The sequence below is a fragment of the Athene cunicularia genome (assembly GCF_003259725.1).
Source record: "Athene cunicularia isolate RWA chromosome 15 unlocalized genomic scaffold, athCun1 chr15_part1, whole genome shotgun sequence".
Classification (NCBI taxonomy): domain Eukaryota; kingdom Metazoa; phylum Chordata; class Aves; order Strigiformes; family Strigidae; genus Athene; species Athene cunicularia.
The window spans coordinates 5,659,219-5,682,630 of record NW_020799121.1 but is presented as its reverse complement, the minus strand read 5'-3'; the positions used below and the strand labels follow the sequence as shown (position 1 = coordinate 5,682,630).

Below are 23,412 nucleotides of genomic sequence, written 5' to 3'. Positions count from 1 at the left end.
CATGACTAAGAAGTGATCACATATACACATATTTCAGGGATGTGTAATCAATACAGACTCTTCAGTTGTTGTTCATTGCAAGTGTAGATGCTGATTGACAGCCGTAGAGATGACTAAACATTTTATGCCTTGAATATTTTGTCAGATTCATACAGCTAGATGAGATTTACAGTAAAAGTGGGAAATGTAATTCTAACAAGGAACTTATAAGGCGTTCATTTAAGCATTTCCAACAACAATTTATGGTTTCATTTACAGACTCTGATAGGAGTTTTGCCAGTTTTTACAAGCATGTAGTATGCACAAAGATAAGGAAACAAAGTGAGAGAATATGTTAAAACATATCATATGTAAGTTTTCTAACTCCCAGATTTAGTGTGCTATACCATTCCAAATGATCTCTGTTGTAGGAATGGATGCAATATAATTTTCTACACTGATGTATAATCAACATCTGTGCTTGAGTTCACATACTGCAGGCTTTCAAACTGTGAATGCTCCTCAAGGCAATCTGATACTGAGTTCCTAATTCTTCCTGCTATACATAGTTAAAGGTAAAAAGAGTTTGTGAGCCTTATAGGATAGCGTGATCTTGTGAAGTACCACAGGGATTCATTTCATCAGAAACTTTTTTTGAAATACACAAATTCATGGGACTTTTAATAAGTGTCTAATATTCTGCACATTTATCTCTATTAATGAGAGGCTCACACAATCCTAACAGCAAAGCAATACTATGAGGAAGAATCTGAACAAAGCTAAGGCTCACAGTGGAGCACACTATACAAATTACAATCCAAACTCTAGACTTGCACAGTAAAATAAGTGTTTTTATCTCTGATACTGCTTTGACTGGCATATCTACTTCAACTCAAATAAGGTTATTCAAAATATGAATTCAATTGTTCATCTTAGCTGCTGCTTATTTTTAATTGGAAATGTTAAACATAATAAAAATGGCAGATTGCCTTAATAAAACTTCTGGCCTCCACAAATGTTTCTTTCCCAGCATCAGGATCTCCCTTAGGGACAGCTGACTAGAAAAAAAGTTATTGGTGTGCATACCCTTCCATGATTGGGATTTTTCATTATTCCTGTCTTTAGTATGGAGGTACATTTAAGACTTCTCACTAGAAGATAATCTACGAAACATGAAGTGTCCTTAAAGTCAGAAAAGCTCAATAATTTTGTAGTGTTCCATATACATATAACGTGATTTAAAACCTCCAGTCATTTGCAGACAACTACCAATATAGAAAGGAAATCTCAAATTTTTGCAAGACAGAATTCTCCTTTCCTAAGCAGTCATTCTGAAAACATCCTTCATTCCATTACAACAGTACCCCAAGCCTTTGGAGAAGTAAGCAGAGTGGCATTGTGTAGCACTGCTGGAATGACTCTCCAGTGAACCACTTCTCTGATCTCAGTTATCCATTAGATGTTATTAGGAGAGCCTTCCCCATAAGATCCTCACCAGGAAGCAAGCAGATGCCCTATGGAACATTAATGTGACAATGAAGCGGAACAGCTCTTTGGAGCACAGGTCAACCTTTGCCTGTGCTCAGTGGAGCAAAAGCTGTATTCTGGTAACAGTCTGGTCAAGGGATGAAACAGCAAAAAGGTATGGTTCAAATATCCATGTGATAGACACAGAGAACAGTCATTCAGAAGTTACAGGAACACTTAATGTACATGTTCTTCCAGAGACACCAGCTGATAAGTAAGATATGTCTCAAATACTGACTCTGAGGCAGATATAAACACTTAAAAACTATATCAGTGAATTTCTGTCAGCTAGACACAGAAAACACAGATCTGGTCTAACTGACCTGTATTAAGGAAGGCTTAGCATGGCTTTGCATACGTGTGTCACGTGTGTCACTAAAATTGCAAGATAAATGACCAGATGCCCTGATGTTGTGAGATTTATTGTCCTGACCACAATTATGACTAAAGGATATCTGTAAGATATCTGCTAACTACTTGTTAGCACTAATTATGAAACTGCACATCTAATAAAGGGGGCCTCAGCACAGTATAATAAGAGCACAGAAGCAGTACAGTAACTAATCAACATAAATGCAAAAGACATTATGCATTAAGGGCATTAGAGGAGGAAGACACTTAACCTACCAAAAGTAGGAAACCTAAATTAAAAGTACAAGAGCAAAGAGTAAAAGTTACAATATGTATAAAGTATACCAAGTAGAAGTGGGTGAAAGAGAACATAAGAAAATATGTGCAACAGGCTGCATTTGAGAAGGAGTGTCCCATGCTGGTGGCTACACATTATTGCCTGCTTGTGTCTCCCCCAGTATCATCTAAGCAAGGCAGATACTAGCAGCTAAGATGGCATTTCTTTCATCTGTCAGATGGACATTACAGAATCACAGAATCACAGAATTCTCTAGGTTGGAAAAGACCTTGAAGATCATCCAGTCCAGCAATTAACCTAACATTGACAGTTCCCAACTACACCAGATCCCTCAGCACTATGTTGACTCCTCTTAAACCCCTCCAGGGATGGGCACTCCACCACCTCCCTGGGCAGCCCATTCCAACGCCCAACAACCCGTTCTGTAAAGAAATGCTTCCTAATATCTAGTCTAAACCTTCCCTGGTGCAACTTGAGGCCATTCCCTCATGTTCTATCACTTATTACTTGGTTAAAGAGACTCATCCCCAGCTCTCTGCAACCTCCTTTCAGGTAGCTGTAGAGGGTGATGAGGTCTCCCCTCCCCTCCCCTCTAGACTAAACAACCCCAGTTCCCTCAGCCACTCCTCATACAACATGTGCTCCAGACCCTGCACCAGCTTCGTTGTCCTTCTTTGGACATACTTGAGTCATTCAATGTTCTTTTTGTAGTGAGGGGCCCAAAACTGAACACAACACACATTATGTTGTTTCAAATTTGTATGACTTTACAGAAAAGGAAATTAATTCTTAGTATCAAAGAGACAGTCCTGTTTGTGCTCTAACAGTTTATCTACTGGAGAAGCTAATCTGGATAAAAACCTGCCATGAATTCTCAGCACACATCAACAACAAAGTTGACTTCATGACAAGGACTGCAGAACGTGGGAGAAATGGCCGGGTGGTGCTACATGCTACATCTCAGACATTAGCTAGAGAATCTGTGAATATTCCTTGCATGTGATCCGTTTTCTAGTAAATATGACTGCTTGCATCCAATAAGCCCTTTACGATTTCTTCATCCTCATCTTCTTTAACTGAATTGGCAAATGATAACTAAGCCATTTACCAACTTAATACATACAAAACCTTCTTAATTATGAAATAAATAAAGTTAAAGCCTAAGAATTTTCTGTCTGAAGGAAGAAACATCAATCTAGCTATGGAGGTTACAGGACAGTTTCAAAGCAATTTATTTTTTTGACACAGATACAGAAAAAAATATACTAACGGAAATTCCAGACAAAACTTTATGCTGTTGAAACTTTCTCTCCTAGCAAAGGAAAATCGAGATACTATTAAATATTTAGCTGGTCAAGCCTCCTGTGCCACTGTAGATTTCTTAAGTTTGCACCCCATTCCAAAATGATGGAGCATTTCAGTTCCTTTAAGTAATGATTAAGTTACGATGTGCTCCAGTTGCTGTCACATGAAGAGAGGATAGCTCTTTCCTATTTTATGTCAAAGTTCACTGTCCAAGCCCCACCTAATATTCCCAACAGATAACTTTGTCTTTATGTTTCTTAGCTTATACTGAAAAGTAAGCAAGTTGCAATTATTGAAATCCTGTTTAAAACTGATGTCCCAGTTCCCTATCCCCCTAGCATGAGACAGAGTTCATGCAGTATACAGGTTTCCTGCAAGGGAAACCATCTTGTTTACTTGGGCTAGACACAACCATTGGTTGAAATATTTAATCCAACAATTCTAAACTTTGTACAACAGCTGAAATATGTGTAATTAACTCAAAAACCATTGAAGTAAAATTTAACTTCCATAACATGGGACTAGTTCACTGATACTGCTATTGCATAATGCAGGCATTTGGTTCTTTTGGCAGGTCCTGGCCAGGAAGCAACAGGAATCAGCTCTTTCATAGGAGATGGCTACTTTCTTCTCTGACCTGGTAAGTATCTGGTCACTTTTTTCTCAGGGCTATGACTTATAAAAGACAAAGCTAACCTAATACTGAAGATCCAGATTCCTTAAAGATTCCAAGTTCTTTTGGTACAGAGACAATCTTTCTCTTCTGTGTTTAAACACCACCAAGAACAGTGGGGCTTGGGACCATGAAAATCATGTTGCATGGTCTTTTCCATGCAACAAGATATAAAATAAAATAAAATAAAATAAAATAAAATAAAATAAAATAAAATAAAATAAAATAAAATAAAATAAAATAAAATAAAATAAAATAAAATAAAATAAAATAAAAGTCCTGGCAGTTCCACCACTGACAATGCTACTTTACTTTTGTCTTCTGAATTACTGAAAACAATACTAAATGTTAGAGCACTCCAATTACTTCCCAAAGTAATGAATACATTAACTGTACTGTAAAAGTCTAAGAAATCATGACATAAGCTTTAAAATAAGTGACTTTCCTCATTTCATCCAAAGAAAATTAATATCATCCATCAAGAGTTTCTATAGTCTTAAACAGGGAAGAAGTCATAAGTATTTCTTGCTCTATTTCTCAATTGCCAGCAAGAATGTATTTTGCTTTACTTTTTAAGTATTAAAATAGTTAATTTGTAAGTCTATTAAAAAAAAAAAAAGGAAGAGTAAGAGAGTGAGATCTTAATTTGTTTGAATACTTTTGCTAATTAGAAAATCTATTGAATCTGAGACAGGATTTGTAAGGTAATTTAGAGCCTTCTGGTCTATAGCTTCTTGGTTCCTGTCATGTGATAACTTGGGAAATCCAGCTGTGGACTAATTAAGTAACAAATACTCAAAAGATGGACCTAAGAACCATAAATACGGATGTTCTTTTAAGTATCTCTCAGTACATCATTATTCATCTTTGCATTACTTTGTTCCTGCCTGATTGCATTTTCTAGCAGCTTTTCTTCATCCAGGCACTGATCTACAAAAAATTGTGAGCTTATGAAGTTCATACATGACAGGAAAAGAACACAGTGTCCTCTATACAGAGATGATGTTACTGTCCTGGTCTGTGATGTGACAAATAAAAAGTGAGAGGCAGTAAAACCCAAAGGACCCTGCACAGATCCTGATGGGGCTAAAATCACAATTGTTCTAGGTTTGGTTTGCTAGGTACAGTCTAAGCTGTTTGAGGATAACTTCATTTAGCCTTGCAGGCACTTGGAAACTGGATGGATGACCAGTGGGGACACATACCTCATAAAGGTCTAAATAGTTACATATTATGTTTTTTCCTTATTTACAGTTAAAATTATTTCATTCATCAAAGCAGCCAGAGTATTTCAGTCCATAATCTTTGATCAGGGGAATTATAGATGGTCAGTATCTTCCCTAGCCTGGAAGATGCCAAGCCATTCAATATGCAAGCACATACTTTCATGGTTAAATAAGTAGAAAAAAATAAAATATTGAGAAGGGAGAAATGAAATCCCAAATCAAAGTCAGGAAAAATTTTAACTTGATGCAAAAATAGCTGTAACTATCTGGAACATCTTTTAAAAATCCTTTTTCTTATTGCAAGCAAAGTAGTGGATTATCACTCTTACACTAGCACACAGGCTTGCTATGGCACCATGGCTGATGATTGCACTTTAACGGTAGGTTAGGGGGATTTTGGAAAAATGTTTAAATTCAAGAGGATTTGAAGTGGACAAAAGGGAAGGACAAATATTCTACGAAGACTCTGGCCCTGCACAGGTCTAGACTAATGAGAAGCTGATGGAGCATTTTATTTTTGTTTTGCAGGTTCAGTTCCGGGGACTATTTCAAATGATCTTAGTGTTGGGAATTGGTGGTAGTTTCCCATATGGATTCCACATTTCTGTCATCAACTATCCTTCTGTGGTAAGGAGCCATCTCCCTGTGGTTGAAAATACAAAATGGAGACCCTGAGCTCTCCATTCTCCCACAAATCTCAAATTTACTGAGCATTCAGCTGATACATCTATGACTTTTCTCTGTCTAACAGTAACAACAAATAGGTAGAGAACTTTTTCTCCTTTAAAGAACAGGATGGCATTTTCTATTTTAAATAAGTTCTTACTACACAGTATACAAGCCTCCACAGCGAGGCAAGAAATGTGCTTTTAGCATGCTTCCTAGGAAGCTTACTGACTGAAACAAACTTGGAGATTTTGCAATCTGAGCTCAACCAACTCATTTTACTAAGAAAGTTAGTCTCAAAATAAGTCTAATATTAGAACCACAGGCTAGATCCGAACTACCAGAGCCAAATAATATGAAGAGATCTTGTATCCACTGTACAGTCAAATCTCATTTTTGTTTTCAGCACATCAGGAAGTTTATTAATGAAACCTGGATAGAGCGACATGGGTCTCCTCTCCACCCTGAGACAATCATGCTGTTGTGGTCCTTCATTGTGTCTGTTTATGGGATAGGAGGATTCCTGGGGAGCCTCTGCTGTGGCTACCTGACTACAAAATACAGGAAGTAAGTGTTTCTTGTAACAGCTCAATAGTCAGAAAATACAAGTAAATACCAAGTTGAAGAAATAAACTTTTTGGTTGAAGCAGTCTGATTGATGCCAACTGATTTGGCTTGCTAGCACTTCCACCTCTTTCAAGTAGCAAGCAGTCTTCTACCTTGTTTATCTGCCCTCCCCCATGAACTGTGTTTCTGTAAAAGCTGCATTCGTCATCGCATCATCGGATCAGTGCCCCTGGGAGTAGCAGGGTAGTGTACCTGCCTCATGTTGTCTTCAAGATCCCCTATGACTCTCATAAAGATCTCCCAGGCTTTACAAACCCCCAAAAAGGAGTTGTGTGTCTTGTAACACATTATATGCAGTTACTCTAACCAAATGGAAATCACTGTGTGGAAAACATCCTTAAGTGTCAAAGAAGAGCCAGATTGCCGTTTAAATACACTCATTTTGGGGTGATGACATTATATTAAATATTCAGATCTCATCTAATGAAAATGTGAAGACAATAGAAAAAAATATTGTGGGTATCTATGCTATAAAGATACAAAAAATGCCAAAACCAATTCTCCAAGAGACATCTCTGTTCTTGGCAATCCATTTTACTGAAAGTCAGTTCCAAACTATCTTTCCCACTGGATGGAGGAAGGATTCCTCACCAGTCTGGTCTGTTCTCAGTGCCTTGTGTGTAACACCACTAATTTCATTTGCAGAGAAATTGGCAAACATATCTACTTGGTGTGACCCACTTAAAGATCTGCTCCACAACCCACTGATCCAGAGGCCCCTCATATGGGTCTCAACAAACCATCTTAGCCTGCCTGCAATTGTGTTCTTTCCTATCAGGTAAGTGCCCCCAAGAAATTTCTTGTGGGACACTGCCTCATCCCACACTCTGAGGGTCTCCAAAGACTGGAAACAAGATCATGCACTTCTCCCATGGGTTATTTAACACATGATAAACTAATTGCTGAATCACAGTCTTCTAAACACAGGATCTCTGTGAATCCTTAATGTGTGCAAGAGGACTCTTATTTAGCAAGCATCACGGCAAAACAACTGAGCGCAAAAGGCTTTAATCTGAGCCTGAGACATCAGGGTTATGAACATACCAGCCCATGATTCACACAGAGTGTCTTTTGAAATATGCCTCTAAAAACTCTCTGCCATCTCAGATCACATCGATTTAGCCAAGTGTGTCTTTAATATGAGCCAATGGGAGCCACGGACTCAGACTATTTCTGGGGAACAACCTGTCATTTTATGAGGAGTTCTAGCTATCTAAAAATCTTGGTGACAAGCTGGGTCAGTTCTTTGATCTCTTTCCCCACCCGTACTGTGGAAATGCTGATGAAGTGTTCCAACTGTTTAAATTCTAAGCTAAAAAACATTAATGAATTCAAATCTAAAGGATCCTAAAATTTTAAAGAGTCACTTTGACTATCCAAAGTTAAAATTATTTCAGCCATTCCTCAAAACAGCAGGAACGGCTGTACTATGCTTGCTGTCACAACAAGATTAGTCAAAAAAGTACAAGAGGTTTTCATTTCACAGTAAATTCTTATGAGCTTGCCTTTTTTTCTTTTCTTTCAGAAAAAAGTGCCAAATGTGCACCAACCTGATCATGCTGGTAGCTGCACTTTTCATGGCCTTCAGTAAAACAGCCAAATCCTTCGAGATGATTCTGATCGGACGCTTTCTCTATGGCATTGGTACAGGTATGTGCTCATGCCGTTGTGGAGCGCAAGCATCCTTGCTGTACCAGGATTGTCTCTACAGGTATTGCCATTCTTGGAGAATGATTTTAAAAGCAAATATACTAGGCATTTAATAAAAGTGAAAGACATCAGCCCTTTTGCAGGAAAATGTAATCCAAATACCAGAGTGAATGGAAACAATGTAAGAGAGGATGGAGTAAGAAAGTTAAGCTTTGCTAAATATTTTAACAGTCATTTATCCTCTTCTATCTTAAAGGTTTTTCTCTCAATATACATCCTCAGTATGTAGGAGAGATTTCACCCAAGAAGCTGCGTGGATTTACCAACTCCACAGTTGCTGTTTTTCTGACACTGGGAAAACTCACAGGACAGGTTATTGGACTACGGTAAATACTTCAATCTTTCTATCAGGTTATGCTAAAAGTAGTAGAATTTTTTCTATAACCTTACCCTCTCACGCAGTCAGTGACTGAGAAACCCTCTCATCTTCCCCAAAACAGCCTTTAGCTTATGTCAGAAGAAAAGTTTTGACCATATTTGAGGCAAACATATAGTTATAAATATAGGAGACAGAAAATTAACTAGTCATAATCTGATTCTTCTTATTTCCACACCCTTCCTACTAGGTGACTTCCCCTTAAAAATTTACTATATTTACGTAAAAAGTCTTAGCAAGACGTTTTGAACCTGTGGTCAAACAGTGGTCAAATGAGTCTCATCAGCTCTCTAGACACTTTATTGGATCCTAATGATATTTAGAAAGTTCTTAAAAATGCCAAATAATTCCTTTAAAATTGTCAGAAATACAAAGAACCAAATTTGTGAAATTTGCCAAATTATCAATTCAGGTTTTTACTCCACTGCACCCTTGAATGGAATTTTGAGTGATCTTCGTCACTCAGAAAAACTTCCTGAACATTCATTCCATTATTTCAGCATAATTTTGTTTCACATACACTTTCCAGGGAGATTTTAGGAAGCGAAGCTTTGTGGCCATGGTTGTTAGCATCTAGTGGACTTTCAGCATTGGTTCAACTGGTTACCCTCCCATTTTTCCCTGATTCACCATCCTACCTCCTGATACAGAAGGGTAATGAGGAAGCCTGCAGGAAAGGTAGAGTGTCTGCTTTCCTCACTTACTTCACTTCATTTGACATGTTAGAGTGACAACCTCTGTAGAAGACAAGAAGCAGGGCACAGCAGTGCAGCACAGTGCAGTGCTACAGAGTAATAGCAGAGTCAGTTCTAAACAAAACAGCTGAAGTACCTATGGTAATTCATCTGTGTTAGCGTGGGGCCTCACTCCATCTAATTTAATCAGTTAAGAAAGACAGATACATATTAGCATGCCTACCATTTCCCACTTTGGTAGGCATTACTTTATTTATTTAAAAAAGATGGTTTAGGCAGTTCATTTTTTATTAAATAAGATGACTTAAATGTTTACTTTTGTTTATTATGAAGTCAACTCCACATCAGAAAGTTACGCTATACTGACAACTGAAGACAAAATTCTTCAATTTGCCTGCTGGCCCAGACCCAACCAGGTGACAGAAGCAGACAAACACCACCACCCATGCCAATGGACAGGCAGACTAAGGGGTTTAACGTAACCACCTGTGATGGAGCTATACTGGTAGAATAATCCACTCCCCTCTTTCTCCCCAACAGCCATCAGGAAGCTCTGGGGAGAAGGAGACCATCAAGCAGAAATTGATGACATTATGAAGGAGAAGGTTGCAATGACAAGCACAAAAACCTTGCGTGTCCTTGAATTAATAAAAGAGCGATCTTTGCGCTGGCAACTTTACATTTTGATGACTGTCATGACCACCTTGCAGCTCTGTGGAATCAATGCAGTTGAGTGCTCTCTTTATACCCAGAACAAGAGACAACTCTATTCAGCGTTACAAACCCCTCTAAGTTCATGTTATTACACCAACTTAGAAATACAGCACAATTGCAGCACTTTTTTCACGGGTGCATTTCCTCTCTGCATTTTTCAGATATACTTCTATTCGTTTGAAGTATTCCACACAGCCAAGTTTGAAGAATACCTCATCCCATACGTGTCCTTGGGAGTTGGGTTGTGTGAATGCTTATCCTCTATACTGTGTGTAAGTCTTTTCAGACTTGGGTTTGAAGGGAAAATTTAATGTGCTCAACAATTGTACTTTTCCTTACTTATAACTAGGCTTGGGGAAAATTTGTATAACCTAAGACACATCTTTCTGCTTCTGCAAAACCACATGCAGGATGAACGGCAGCTCTTTTCCCAAATTATTGCATGACTGTATGTCTTTAGACTCATCTTTATTCTGTAAAATAGTTTTCTGAAGTTCTGGATTAGATGTGTGTGTATGTGTGTGTGCAAAATTCAATATATACAGGCAAGTAAGAAAGGGAAGAACTGTCTAATAACAGCCTAGGATTGACTAATAAACACAGTTTAATTAATAATGAATTAGCTTTCAAGAAGCTAATAAAATTCGCTAGGAATTAAGAGATTCTCAAATGACATTGATTTCTGGTTATTATTCAGATAAGTCTTCTGCAAAGAATACATGGATAGGGGAGGAATTATTTCATTTGAGAACTGGGATTTATGACCAGTGTTTCCTGCTTTTCAGAGCACCCTTATAGACCGATTTGGGAGGAAGGTGCTGCTGTGGGGAGGATACACGCTGATGTGTTCCGTGCTAGCACTCCTTACCATGACCCTGTCACTGCAGGTAAAGAGGACCAGCCTTCTGGCTACTTACCCAGCATCAGCCCACCTTTCTCATCTTGCCTCACAGCATATGTACAAAAACTTGAGTTGGTGGCAGAGAATACAGAGCTATTCTGTCATGTATCTAACAGTTTGATATCACTGGTTTCTCACTTCTAGCATCAGTTTTTCTGGATGCACTACTTCAGTGTTATCTTGATCTTCCTATTCGTTGTCTTCTATGGAATTGGACCATGTGAGTATATCAGTGGCAATGCTGAGAAGATATTTTGTATCGTATTGGTTGGTGACACAGCTGACAGAGGAAGAACACTCTAGTCCCAGGGTACAAAATTCTAGAAATTACGGACAGAGTGGCAGATATGTACAACCAGGCGACAGGAAAAGGATAGACACCTCAAATTTTATTGCTGATCACAGATCTAAATAATTTAAAACATGGTATCATCTTCTCCAAAGGGTCTGAGATAGAGATTTCACAATTTTTTAAGTACTCAGCTAAAACCAGGGTTCTAGGCATTGCCAGGTACATCACAGTAATCATACTTTTTATTAACTTAGCAAATTAAGCTTTATGCCTACCAACATGCTTCAGATGGAACTGTCCACAGGAGCCAAAAGGGGTCAGTTTTACAAATTACTGCACTAATAATGGCTACCAGTTCAATATGGAACTGCATAGATCCGCTGGCACCAGGAAAAGGATTCCAGTATGTAGGAGAGAAACCTAAACTAACAGCTGAAGTTCTGAAATTAACAGCTGTGGTCCCTTTTCTGGAATCAAGGTCTTTCACCCACATAGCAGAGGCCACCTACCGGCAGGCCACCTATTCTGCCTATCCGACATTTTCTATCACTGCCATTGTAAGGATCTTCAGCAGAACAAAGGTGCACTGAGGAACTAAGGAAACACATATACCTAGTTTATGTTTTGTTTTTCTTTTTCAGCTGGAACCACTATATCCATCATGGTTGAAATCTTCAGCCAGTCATTCAGACCATCAGCCTTTCTGATTGTTGGCTGCATCAACTGGATGGGACTGTTTGTACTTGGGATGATTTTTCCACTGATTGTTGTAAGTGACTCTAACTGGATCCCTCCCTCCAGGCTAATCCACTTCTGAATGATGACAGGGAGCAAAATAATAGCAATAAATTGCAATGACATGCAAAGTTTAGAGCTCTGTCCAAATACTAACCTGCTCAGGAATCCCCCAGGCCTGTCAGAGGAGCAGCAATTGGACTCAGGTCAAACATAGCCAGTGGAAACTCCTAGTTTGATACTCGTCCTGGTTTGGTATTGAGCATACCAGTAAATTTTTATTACTAAGTTACAGACTTGCACCCAAGGGCAGGGAAATAGAAGTGAGATTTTTATTTTCCTTACAGTGTCTCCCATTTCTGCTTGCAGGATAATCTTGGACCCTTCTGCTTCCTTATCTTTTTGGGAATCCTTGCTTTATCAGCAATATTCATCTACCTGTATCTCCCTGAGACCAAGGGAAAGTCAATCATGGAAATAAAAGCAGAGTTCAACAAGCTAAATTTTGGAAAAAAAGAAACCTCAGTCACTGAAAATAACTTTCCTAAGGAACAGTTCTGCACCAAACTCTGAATGTCCAGAGGAGAAATTTGCATGTCTTAGAAAAGACAGGAAACAGTGTTGCAATAGAACTGAACAGGAAACATTAAAAACAGACTGCAAGCTCTTCTGTCTCTTATTCCTTTTTTCTTTTTTTTTTTTTTTAATATAGATATGAAATTCATTATGCTAGAGTTTTATTTCTTGCTGTTATCAAAATATTTTCACAGGAAATTTCATCACTCGGTTTTAAGATCTACTGGATATAATGAGACTTTTTCTAATTAAAAAACCCCAATTTTATGTTAGTCTACCTTATGAAGTTTTAAAAACATTTTGTTAACAGTTTATAGGGCCCAAATCTTGCTACAAGAAAGTACATACAGACTCTACTCACAGCCCTGGACCTACCACTCTGGGCCTCAGTTGGTCTCTTGTTCCCAGGAGTCCTGTCCAACGCTACAGGTACCTGAACAGTTCATTACTGAGCTTTCCTAAATGAGACCTCACTAGTTCTAAGCACCTCAGAATCAGCAAACTGCTGACAAATAGTTCAGAGAAGAGTATAAAAAATATGAAGGAACAAGTGACATAATTTAAGAAGACAAACCAAGGGAAGGAAGAATTGATTAAGAAGGCTAAATGATCACCTGTCATGACGATGGGGAAACGCAGAAGTCTATGTGGTTTAGGGTGATCAGAGCAGATAGGGATTCAAAACTTAGCACAGTAAATTAGGAAAAAGGGTTCCAACCATGCTAATAAAAAAAAATACTGAAAGTGAAATTGTAGTGTGCAACAGTCCTTCTGGAGGTGTCATGAAAATCTCAGTGGAGAACATCCTAGTAACCCTAGGCAGGGAGATGGACCTGCCAAACAGAGATATCATTGCATGCAAAAGTAGTGAAATGGCTCCTATAAAATAAAGCACACTCCCAAGAGCATCTGTGGTGTCTAAGGATCTGATTTCCAACCTGGTACATCAGCTTCTGGGAATTACATCAGATGTTTTCAGAGAAGAGTTTGTTTTGGAAATGTTTTTCTTGTTATGTAAGCAAGCTGCAAATAACGAGTGATTATTGTACCCAGCAGAAAAAATAGGTTGTGACGTTCATTGGAAATAGGGTCTAAGATTTTCCAAGTGATCACTAACAACTATAGTATGATTTGTAACTAAATGCTTTGGATCATGCTGCCTGCTTCTAGCTAATCACTGAAGAAGATTCATCAGCAATAAGCAGTTCCTCTCCTTACAGATGGAGCTGTCACCTGTGTTTGGTTTTAATGTTTTGATATAGGAAACATGCCCTGAAAATTCTGTTTGTACAAACGGACTTTATTTCTGGATTATTTTTCAGGATCTTTATTATTTTCAGAATGCTTCAGCTACAGGAGACACAATCCACTAACATGGGCTGTAGATTAATGCTTGCATATAGCAATTCATCTCCTGACTTTTTTATTTCTTGGCTTTTTACAGCAAGGATGCTACAGGGAAGAACTGACTTGAAATCAACATACACCACACAAGCAACTTAAGCATGTTCGTTCAGAGGTTATCACCATTTAAAAAGTATTTGTTTTAATTACGCTGTTGAAGTACAAGGATTTAGGGCAAGCTATGGAAAGCTCTCCTTCTTTTCCACAGGCTGAAGAACTGAGATTATAGAAACCCCTTAAATCACAGAAAATAGTGGGCATAAACACACCCATCACCTTTAACATGGAGAGATTAAGAAACCATTTATTTTATCCCCATCAGCATTTCCAACCTGCTTCCCCCCCCCATCTCACCGCAAACACTCCCTACCAAATGCCATATGATCTCTCTAAATCACTTCTCTTGTAAGACCCTACTAGGCAGCAAAGAGAACTGATCTCAACTCTGCCACATACTCAGCTCTGGATAAAACCCTTTCATTTCAAAAAGCCTGTGGATTTCCTATCTCCAAGAGCTCCTGTTGACTGTTATGGGACTATTTGCACAACAAAGGAGCAAGTTGAAAACAAGCCGCCCCTGAGTACTTAGAACCCAGCCCTTGCCACAGTGGAAAAATCAAGACTCTGATTTTAAGGCATTTTTGTCATGACTTAGACACAGTTCAGGGAAGGTCTCCACAACATGTGCTACTGAGGTTTTTCTCTAATGGCCTATTCCACAGAAAGAGTCCCAGACCTCACGGTTGAGGCATCCATCTAATTTTTTTAAATATGAGACTTACATAAAGCAGCACATTATAACTCTCCCACTCTTAAGCAGTCCCTGAAACACTTGCTTTTCACTGGTTTTCATGATCAGGTCGTAACCAAATATGAAGTTTAATTTTGGATGCTTTGATTTCCAGAGCGCAAAAAGCCCCCTCTCCCCGCTAGGGAAGCTGTGTTGACTATCTGCTTTAGCAGCCTGCAGACGGCACATGCAGCCTCGCCTCTCCCAAGGCACTCTCTCCCCTCCAGGCACACCTGAGGAAGGTACCACTGACTATTTAAAGGCTTCTGAGGCGCTTAGTAGTACAGTGGGGTAAACTGTCTTGCAGGTGCGTTAGAAGCAAAGGTGTGAACAAGGTGATCTGGATGAAAACTCGCTTACAATCCAAAGATGCCTAAATTCATTGTTAATACAAACATAAGCAAGGATAAAGTTCCCAAGTCTTTCACGGGAGACCTTACCCAACAGTTATCAAAAGCAATGGGCAAGCCAGCACAGGTAAGTCCAGATGCTCAAATGGTTTTTTTTATTTAGTCAGCTGTACCTCAAATGTTTTTTTTATTTAGTCAGCTGTACCTATGCAATGAGCTATTTAACAGTGATAGCCTCTATAAATTAATATACCTAATGACTTACCGATTTTGTCCTCTCTCTGCACAAATGTCAAATACTTGTTTGCTGTAACTTAGCTCTGAGGTCTTAAAACACTTGAAATATTTAAAAAATAGCTTTGTATATGATGGCATTTCGTGTAGGTCAAGACATGGGATATGTGGTGAGTATGTATATGCAGGTATCTCTGAACATCTCAAGAATCTAGCTGACTGAAACCTCATCCTCTTAACTTCCTTGCAGAGTCCTGCTCAGTCTGTTTGTTACATGCTACCAAATTGCCTGTAGCCTAGTGGTTACAGCAGAAGAAAGAAAATAAGGTATTCAGCTTGCTTGGACATCTAGCAAAAATACCCACGTGATATCCTGCTGCTTGTAGTCAAAACACCAGAGTAAATTCTGTCTGCTGGTTTCATTACCAAGCTGAGGGATTTTTACCTGCCAAAACCTATGGCAATAAGCTACTGAGGTGGAGTGCTGAAATACTGTCGTTAAGGGTCTTGTAAAGTTTTTATTTTCTTACTTAATCCTGAGAGGTCACTAGTCACTGTATCAGTTGCTTACTGAAGACTGTTGATGAATATGAAAAACAAAGTGAAAGCTGGTCTAGAGAGCTACAAGCTTTACAACATGAGCTACTCCTCAGCTGCTGCAGCAGCAGTAACTTAAATGAATTGGCTGTAGATCTGTAGCAGCTTGATGAAGTACTCCTACATATTCACTAGAAAATGAGTGTTTTCAGAAAATATTTCTTATTTTCCTTGGGTAGTGATACTTTGAAACCCTAGAAAGAACAAAGTTCTGGTGCCTACAAAAAGGATTGTGAGGGCTCCCTGGTAAACCTTTCTCTGCCCACTGGGACGCCTGAAGCTCTTGAGTAGATCTTTGCTCTTCATGGAAACAAAGTGCTCTGAAATGGGCATCTGACTGCTTCAGATGGCCACAGAAATCTCTGAACCCCCTAGCAATTGTTTGGTAACTGCCAGAGGTGGAAGTGCCCTAAGAAGGGGGAAAATGGACCCAAAATTAAAAACCAAATAGGATAACTGAAAATATTAGGACAAACTTTGGTATGTCTTAAAAATGGTAAGAAAACTGTGAGCAGCTGGCCTGGTTTTGTCAAAATCAGGATCATTTTAAACAGTCCCACAGTAGTGTCTTGTGATCAGATCTAGTCAGTGCTTCCCATGATGGCTCAGTGGAGCAAGATGTGCAGGTGGCCATAGCTTGTATGCACAGGAGACAGTAAGAATTCAAGAACATAGTAAGAGATATGTTCTCAAGTCAAGAAGCTTTCCTTCAATAGCTGATTAATAAGCCAAACTGCACAGAAGACAAATAACAATTCATTAAAGAGGAAAGGATTTAGGGAACTATTATGGGTTACATAAATATGAATTAAGACAATGCTTGGGAGCAGGGGCGGTTCCCTTCTGTTGGCCACGAGGCAGAAGTAAGCCTCAGGTGTAGTACTCCATCCAGTCTCAGGCCTTTTACTTTGAGAAAGAGGGAGGCAGGTTAGAGATGCACCAATGGAAAATGCTAAAGAAATAAGATAATGCAAGGATCAGTAGGCACTGGCTCCTCTAAGAGAGCAGGCTAAAGAGGTAAGCTGTTATGGAAGAGACAGGAACTTTTTTTTCTTCCTCAGTGACATAAGGCAGAAAGCAGCCAGCTTCACTTGCAGCAAAATATCAGCTAATTCTTGGAGGAAAATTTTAAAAGATCCTGTGATTTCCAGTCAGGCTTGGCATTGGACTTGTGCCACAGATCTCACCAGTGGTGGGATGGTAAATAGTACTGACACTTCTTTCACCAATCAGATTCTCAGGTCAACACTGATAATTAGAATATTTCTATTTGTTGGATGGCTGTAGACTTTAAAAGACAGTTGGATGTTGTTGGATGTTGTCATCAAATTGATTTGGTGCTGAGTTAAAAAGCCAACTGACGTAGAACCAGGCTTTTCCACTATGTCTCTTCCAGGCAGACCATTTGATGTCTGATAAAGGGGCCCCTCTGTCTCTAGGGACAGTAATGGCGTTCTATGTGATTGATCAGTCTCATTAAACATGTAGGAAATCAATCTCTGTCAAATTTGACCGAAGTTAGTTATCTTGGGGAATAGGCAGAAGCATGTTTTAGGCTTGTATAAGCCTCATCTCCAGAAAGCAGGCTTAACTGTAAATAGGAGTAGGATTATATTATTTTTTTTCCCAACACATGCAGTAATATAATGAAATTCTTATGTAAAACTGATGTGTTCTATCCCTATTAAAAAAAAAAAAAAAAAATCAGTCTATCAAACAAGTACTTGCTTTTGGGGGGGAGGGGGGCTGTCAGCTGGTGGTTCTTGCATAACAGCTCCTGAATATAAAGCTAGAGGCCAGGACTGGGATGCAGCTGGAACAGGTTTGTGCAGCCGTGTGGAAGGGATATGTAATGGGACTTAGAAATATACAGGGAACAACAAAGAGATTTTTTTGAAGAGGACATGCAAGCTCTTCGTGACAAAGGAGGCAATAGGAAAGGGAGAGTCTCTTAGTTATAACACAGAAAGAAGGAAAGGATTAGGGTGGGCTGGAATGCAGAGCTTTCCTCTCGCAGGAAATGGTACCATTTGGAAAAAATACTGATTTTTATTTTTAATCAAATAGGGTTTTTTCTACTGGAAAAACTGTTTCAAACATCTTTGAACTGCTCTAAGAATGTTGATTAACACTTCAGCTTGACTTTTTTAAAATAATAATAATCTGCTTCAAGGGTGGATGTTCAAGGTGTACATGTACCTACAGTTGGTAGAGCACAGAGCGTCCAGCCAGGGGAGAACTGGGCCAAGCAAGTGGTACCTCAGCAGGATCTCCGTGGCTTACCATGCACTGCTGTGGCCTGATGCACCTTGCGCCCAACCAAGCTATAAATGATGGCCAAGACTAATTACCCAGACAGCTCCTGGTACTCAGGCTAGCTTGTTTGACCAAGAGGGTTAATTGCTGCTCAGTTCCAATGATGCGCTGCTAATAAACGTGGGTAAGAACAGAACAGAAGCCAGATGGATGCCAAAGGAACTGATCCCTGGATTCCTCCATGTGTGGATCTGACACTGTGTATTAGCAGCAGGGAAAATTGCAGGCTGGTCATTAATATTAACATAGATACTTTCTTCCTTTTTTTTTCTGCTACCAAGAACAAAAGTAGGATTAGGCTGTATTTTGTTTAATGAGGGGGATGTTGATTTAGACCTCTGCTGTGTCAGCTCACATTTACCTCATCAGGGAAGACTGCAGTGGGAGCCAGTGAGGTGTGAAATCTCTCTGGAACGTAAGGCAGCAGCAATGCAGTTACACACTGCCACTAGCACCCAGCCTTCCTGCACAGGCCGGGAGAGCCCAGTGCCTCCGAGGAGGTTCTGGAGGTATTGCAGATCACTGAGCTCTTGGAGCACCTGAACTTTCTACCCCAGATTTCTAGTAAAGATGTTACTGCAGGGTCCTCCTAACAGTGTACCTGGGCTGAGCATCCAGAACCCATCTTTCAGTAGGTAATTGGGCACACTGGGATTGAAGGTTTCAGGACAGCAGGCAGGGAAGGATCTTTGCCACAGAGTAACTTAAGAACAAGGGTGAAACTACTTGCATTTTAGTAAGTGATCAAAAGCATCTCTGAGTGCCTGGGACTGCTTTTTTATGTGCTGCTAGTACTTTTAAGTGTATAGATGAAAGGATTGTGATGGCAGTGCCTGTTCCCAAATGGTGTGTCATGGGAATGTGATTGTATTTCATACCTTGTCATCTCTGACTTGCAGAAAAATATTTAGGAAGACTGGAAGTGCAGTTTCAGAATTTCAAAAGCATAACTGATAGGCTTGCACCTATTTTCACTGCAGTTTAGGTACACAGATACCTTCCTGCACTTTCAAAACTTTTTCTAACATGGCAAAGGAAAATAATATTCTCTTCTTCTTTCAACAGTATCTAGCAATACAGATCTCTCCTGATCAGCTGATGTCCTTTGGTGGCTCCACAGACCCTTGTGCTATGTGCTTTCTCTACAGCATTGGAAAGATAGGGGAGCAGGAGAACAAGGTCTATTCCAAATTGCTTTGTGACCTGCTGAACAAACAGCTGAAAATACCATCTGACAGGTGAGCTTATACAGCAGCTTCTCTGACATGACTTTCCACAGATTGTTAAAACTATTAATCCCAGACTTGTCCTTTGGTGTTCTTCTATTAACCTTCTGCTTGAAGAGGCTAAATGCCAAGTCAATAGAACAACCCTCCAATTAAAAAGAGGAAAGGAGAAATTGCATAAGCGGCAATGTCAATGCCCAGAAGCTGTAAAATTTCTCTTAGTTAAAATGATGGTGATTCAGGCACTGCCTGAACCCACAGATCTCATGTGCAAAAGCCCAGGTACAGACACAATAACCTGACGATACTAAACTGATAACTTGTACTAACACTTCCCTACTGCCTGTGGGGTACAAGTGGAGGTTTATTACAAAAGCATCCACTTACATAAAAGCATTTCCAGTCCTCATCCTGAAGGTACACCAATCTGTTCCAGAAATTACTAAATAAAACAGCATCCTCAGATGTCCTTAAAACAAGTAGAAAAATACCAGGAACTCCAGAATGCAAGTAGACAAGGCATTAAAAGGGTGGGTGGGGGATGTGGAATATTTAACACTCAAACCTACCTGCCAGCATTCGCAAAAAAATAAATGCATAACTTGCTGAGATGCAGTGCAGGCCTGAGAAGTGTAAAGCCCTGGGGAACACTCTACAGCGTGGTTGTGTCCTGCTGCAGAACACCCTGGCCTGCCTGCAGTGCCCTCCTCTCAGCAGCTAATGGTGTTTGTCTTCCCTTTCAGAATCTATGTCAGCTTCTTTGACATCAGTGCTGGCAATGTGGGCTGGAACAACACCACCTTTGCTTGAGGTGCCCTCGGGTGGTAAAAGCTTATTCCTGGACCCTCACCCTGGGTTTTGAGCCCTGCAGTTCTAGTCATGTTACCAGTATCTGGCACAAACGCAAAAGGCAGTGGTTCCATACTTGCTGCTACCTGCTGCTGTTTAACGCTTGTCTGCTTCTTAAATAAAAGTAAAAATACAGCAGGAGTCTCATTATTGTACCTGTCTTTGTTATATAGGAAAGGCCTGTGGTTAAGATGGAAGATGCTTTCTCAAAATGCTCTTAACAGAGGCTTTTCTTTTTTAAAAACAATTTAGCCTTGTGTGAAAATGAACACTCCATTTGAGTATGCCTTTGCCCTGTTTATGCTGGACAGCCTGTCCAGATTTAAATACAGCTGTCTTGACCTGATTTCAAAATACACTTATGTTTAAGTCAATAGATGTGGCTGTCAATGTGGCATACAGCCCTTCCTTCAAAGAGAGGAAAGACATGACTGCCTTTTAAATAAAAGGGATGGATTGCAGTCCAGGTCCTCCTTAGATCTGAACACTGCATGGACATCTAACTGCTTACCAGAAAAACTCATGTTGAAAGAGTCTCCCAGGGCTCAGGATAGGCAGAGGGAGTTAAGTGGAAAAACCCACTGTTCACTGTTCAGCCCCTCCCCTTTTAATCCATCGAACAATTTGCAGTGACAGTGGAGATTAGAGCACAGCTCAAAATGAGGCAGAGGCACAGTGAGCCATTCCCAGAGGCCAAAGTAATGAATTACTTACAAAAGGAAGATTTCCATATAAATTTTTTATTCAAGCCCTGGGTCAAATAAGAGCATTTGCTTCCAAAGTGAAATAGAAAGATTGGGTACAGATCTGTCTCTTGAATCTCTCAAATTAGGCATATTGTGACTTTTTTTCTTTTCTGGAAGAACAAACCTACCACACCCCTGTTCTGAGCTCCATCACGAACATCCCATTTTGTTCCTATCACAGCTTTACTTTGCAGCCATAGTCTTTAAATACAAGCCTGTACCTCAATCTGCAAAAATGCTTTGCTGAGATAACAAACGAAAGCTGCTTAGGCGAATCAAAGCACCACAGCCAATGAAGTGATGTGCTACTTGGCATCTAAATACAGTATATCTTAGTGCCTTGCAGAGCTGCCCAAGGAAGTCATGGCACTAGGTAGGTAGTCTTTTGGCAGAATTGCTTGTGGAGAATGGCTGTGAAGCCCCTAAACACAGCATGGTTTTCCATGAGGAGGCAGTTCCCTTTTCCAGAAATCTATCTTCTTCATAGAGCTACCTGCTCAAAGAGCGCTGCCTCTGCCTGTTCTGGCAGACACAGCAGCAGCAGTCTCTGATCTCCTCCCTAGTCCAGTTGCTCTGTGCTCAGGTTTTGACTGTGATGAAGCTGGGTATGTTACAGCTGCAACCTGTGAATGCCCCAGCCCTGCCATTTCCAGTCAGCCTCCAGGAAAGGCTTGAGCCTGCCCCACATATCTTCCGAAACCTTTCTATGCTAGATGATTTCTGTTATCCTCAGAGCATGTAAACTGTGAAATGTGTGTTCCTAAGGTACCTCATGGCACAAACAGAATTAAGATCATCTCTACTTGCTAACAACTCTTACAGTATCTACTAGAGAATGCAAAGCTTTCTTTGCCTCTGTCTCTGGCACATGATTAGAACGCTCTTTAGTATATTTCTTTAAAACATTTTACCTTTCAGTTTTTTGCTTTTAGACACATTTTGTCATTGTTATTTTAAGTACAGGCAATTGTGTTTTAAAACAGACGCTGTTAATCCAGAAAATGTATTATAGATGCATAAGTATGGAGCAATCACTTGAGGGAGGGGTGTGAGCAAGTACAGTGGTATTTGGTTAACATCTAAAAATGCATCTTTAGAAGCTAGGAAAATGTACACACTACTGCTTCTTTAGTCAAGGAGGCACAGGAGAATGAAACTGTGGCTGTCTCTCCATTGTGAGGCAGCAGGGCCAGGGTCTGCTACGCTGGGCCTGGTAGGCCACAGAGCAAATTCACTGGTGATGCCAGAATTCTCACCCCACCTCCATGCAACCACTCTGGGAGGCAGGAAGGTGGGAGGAATAAATGGCACTACACAGTGGTAGGGAGCTGACAATATTAGTTCTTAATAGCACTGTTAAATACTAGAAACCTAAATGCTCCAGTCGTGCCAGTTCTCAGCGTTCCCATACAATACCATCCCTTATTCTTCTGTCGGGGCTCTGTGTGTTGTGTTCACATGTGTACGGTTAAGCTTCCTAGCAGCATCAGTGCTAGGACTTTGTTAAAAATCAACACATGCTCGATTTCTGTATGTAAAATGTCTGTGGAGAGGGCTCCGGGCCTGATTCTCTTTAGACTTCCCATGAGTCATTTCAAGGCCCGGCAGGGTGGGGAGCTGTGCCCTCTGCAGCCTACGTGCACGGCATCACACAGCCCTGCGTCAGGCTCATCTCAGGCTGCCTCTCACCTCTGAAGAGACATGCACCGTTTCATTTCTAAGCAAATACAGATCACTTCTGCCTTTTTCCAATAGAAAAATATGAAAATGAGGGTGCAGAGGAGTAACAGATCGCTTTTAATTTGACTGAAAAACGTTAGAGAATATCTAACACGCCAGCAAGTCTGCTGTTTCTGCTTACACTGTTAAAGCTATGTGCCCAGAAAACGCAAAAACGTGCCTTTATTTTGCAAGAGAAAAAAAAAAATCCCTTCAGCGCCAGGGCTAATATCCCTTTTTGCAACTGCCAAGCTGGGGCCTCTAAACCCCTTTTGGCCCTGATCCTGCAAAAGCCAGCGGGGGCGCGCCGGCGGCCGCACCACATGCGCTGACACCGGGTTATGCCGGAGCTGCCCAGCGGCGGGACTCGGCCAGGGAGGGACCTGCAACACCCGCTCCCCACCCGCTCCCTGCGCGGAACGGGGCACGCGAGGCTCGGCGGGGCGGTTCTGGCCGGGACGCTGCCGCGGGAGGGCAGCCGTAAGCCGCCGCGAGGGCAACGGAGGTGGGGGGTGGCCTTCCCCTCCCCT

The 23,412-nt window shown here is 40.4% G+C and overlaps 2 protein-coding genes and 1 long non-coding RNA gene across 3 annotated transcripts in view; all 3 read left to right on the top strand.

The window, feature by feature from the left end:
• Nucleotides 1-4,076: 4,076 nt before the first annotated feature.
• On the top strand, nucleotides 4,077-12,648 carry LOC113486084 (solute carrier family 2, facilitated glucose transporter member 11-like). Its single transcript, XM_026859764.1, has 12 exons — nucleotides 4,077-4,100; nucleotides 5,888-5,986; nucleotides 6,432-6,592; nucleotides 8,178-8,302; nucleotides 8,559-8,688; nucleotides 9,268-9,416; nucleotides 9,974-10,161; nucleotides 10,309-10,419; nucleotides 10,933-11,034; nucleotides 11,193-11,268; nucleotides 11,982-12,109; nucleotides 12,445-12,648. The coding sequence occupies exons 1-12, from the start codon at nucleotides 4,077-4,079 to the stop codon at nucleotides 12,646-12,648; spliced, it is 1,497 nt and encodes a 498-aa protein (XP_026715565.1).
• Nucleotides 12,649-15,199: 2,551 nt separating this feature from the next.
• Nucleotides 15,200-23,412, top strand: part of MIF (macrophage migration inhibitory factor) — a 10,144-nt gene continuing 1,931 nt past the window's right edge. Inside the window, exon 1 of the mRNA XM_026860078.1 lies at nucleotides 15,200-15,322. Coding sequence (XP_026715879.1) covers nucleotides 15,215-15,322 — 108 coding nt within the window. The 5' untranslated portion in view covers nucleotides 15,200-15,214. The remainder of the gene's footprint in view (nucleotides 15,323-23,412) is intronic.
• LOC113486320 lies at nucleotides 19,418-20,562 on the top strand. The gene is made up of 2 exons (XR_003399571.1): nucleotides 19,418-19,580; nucleotides 20,312-20,562. It is a non-coding gene; the product is annotated as an uncharacterized LOC113486320 (long non-coding RNA).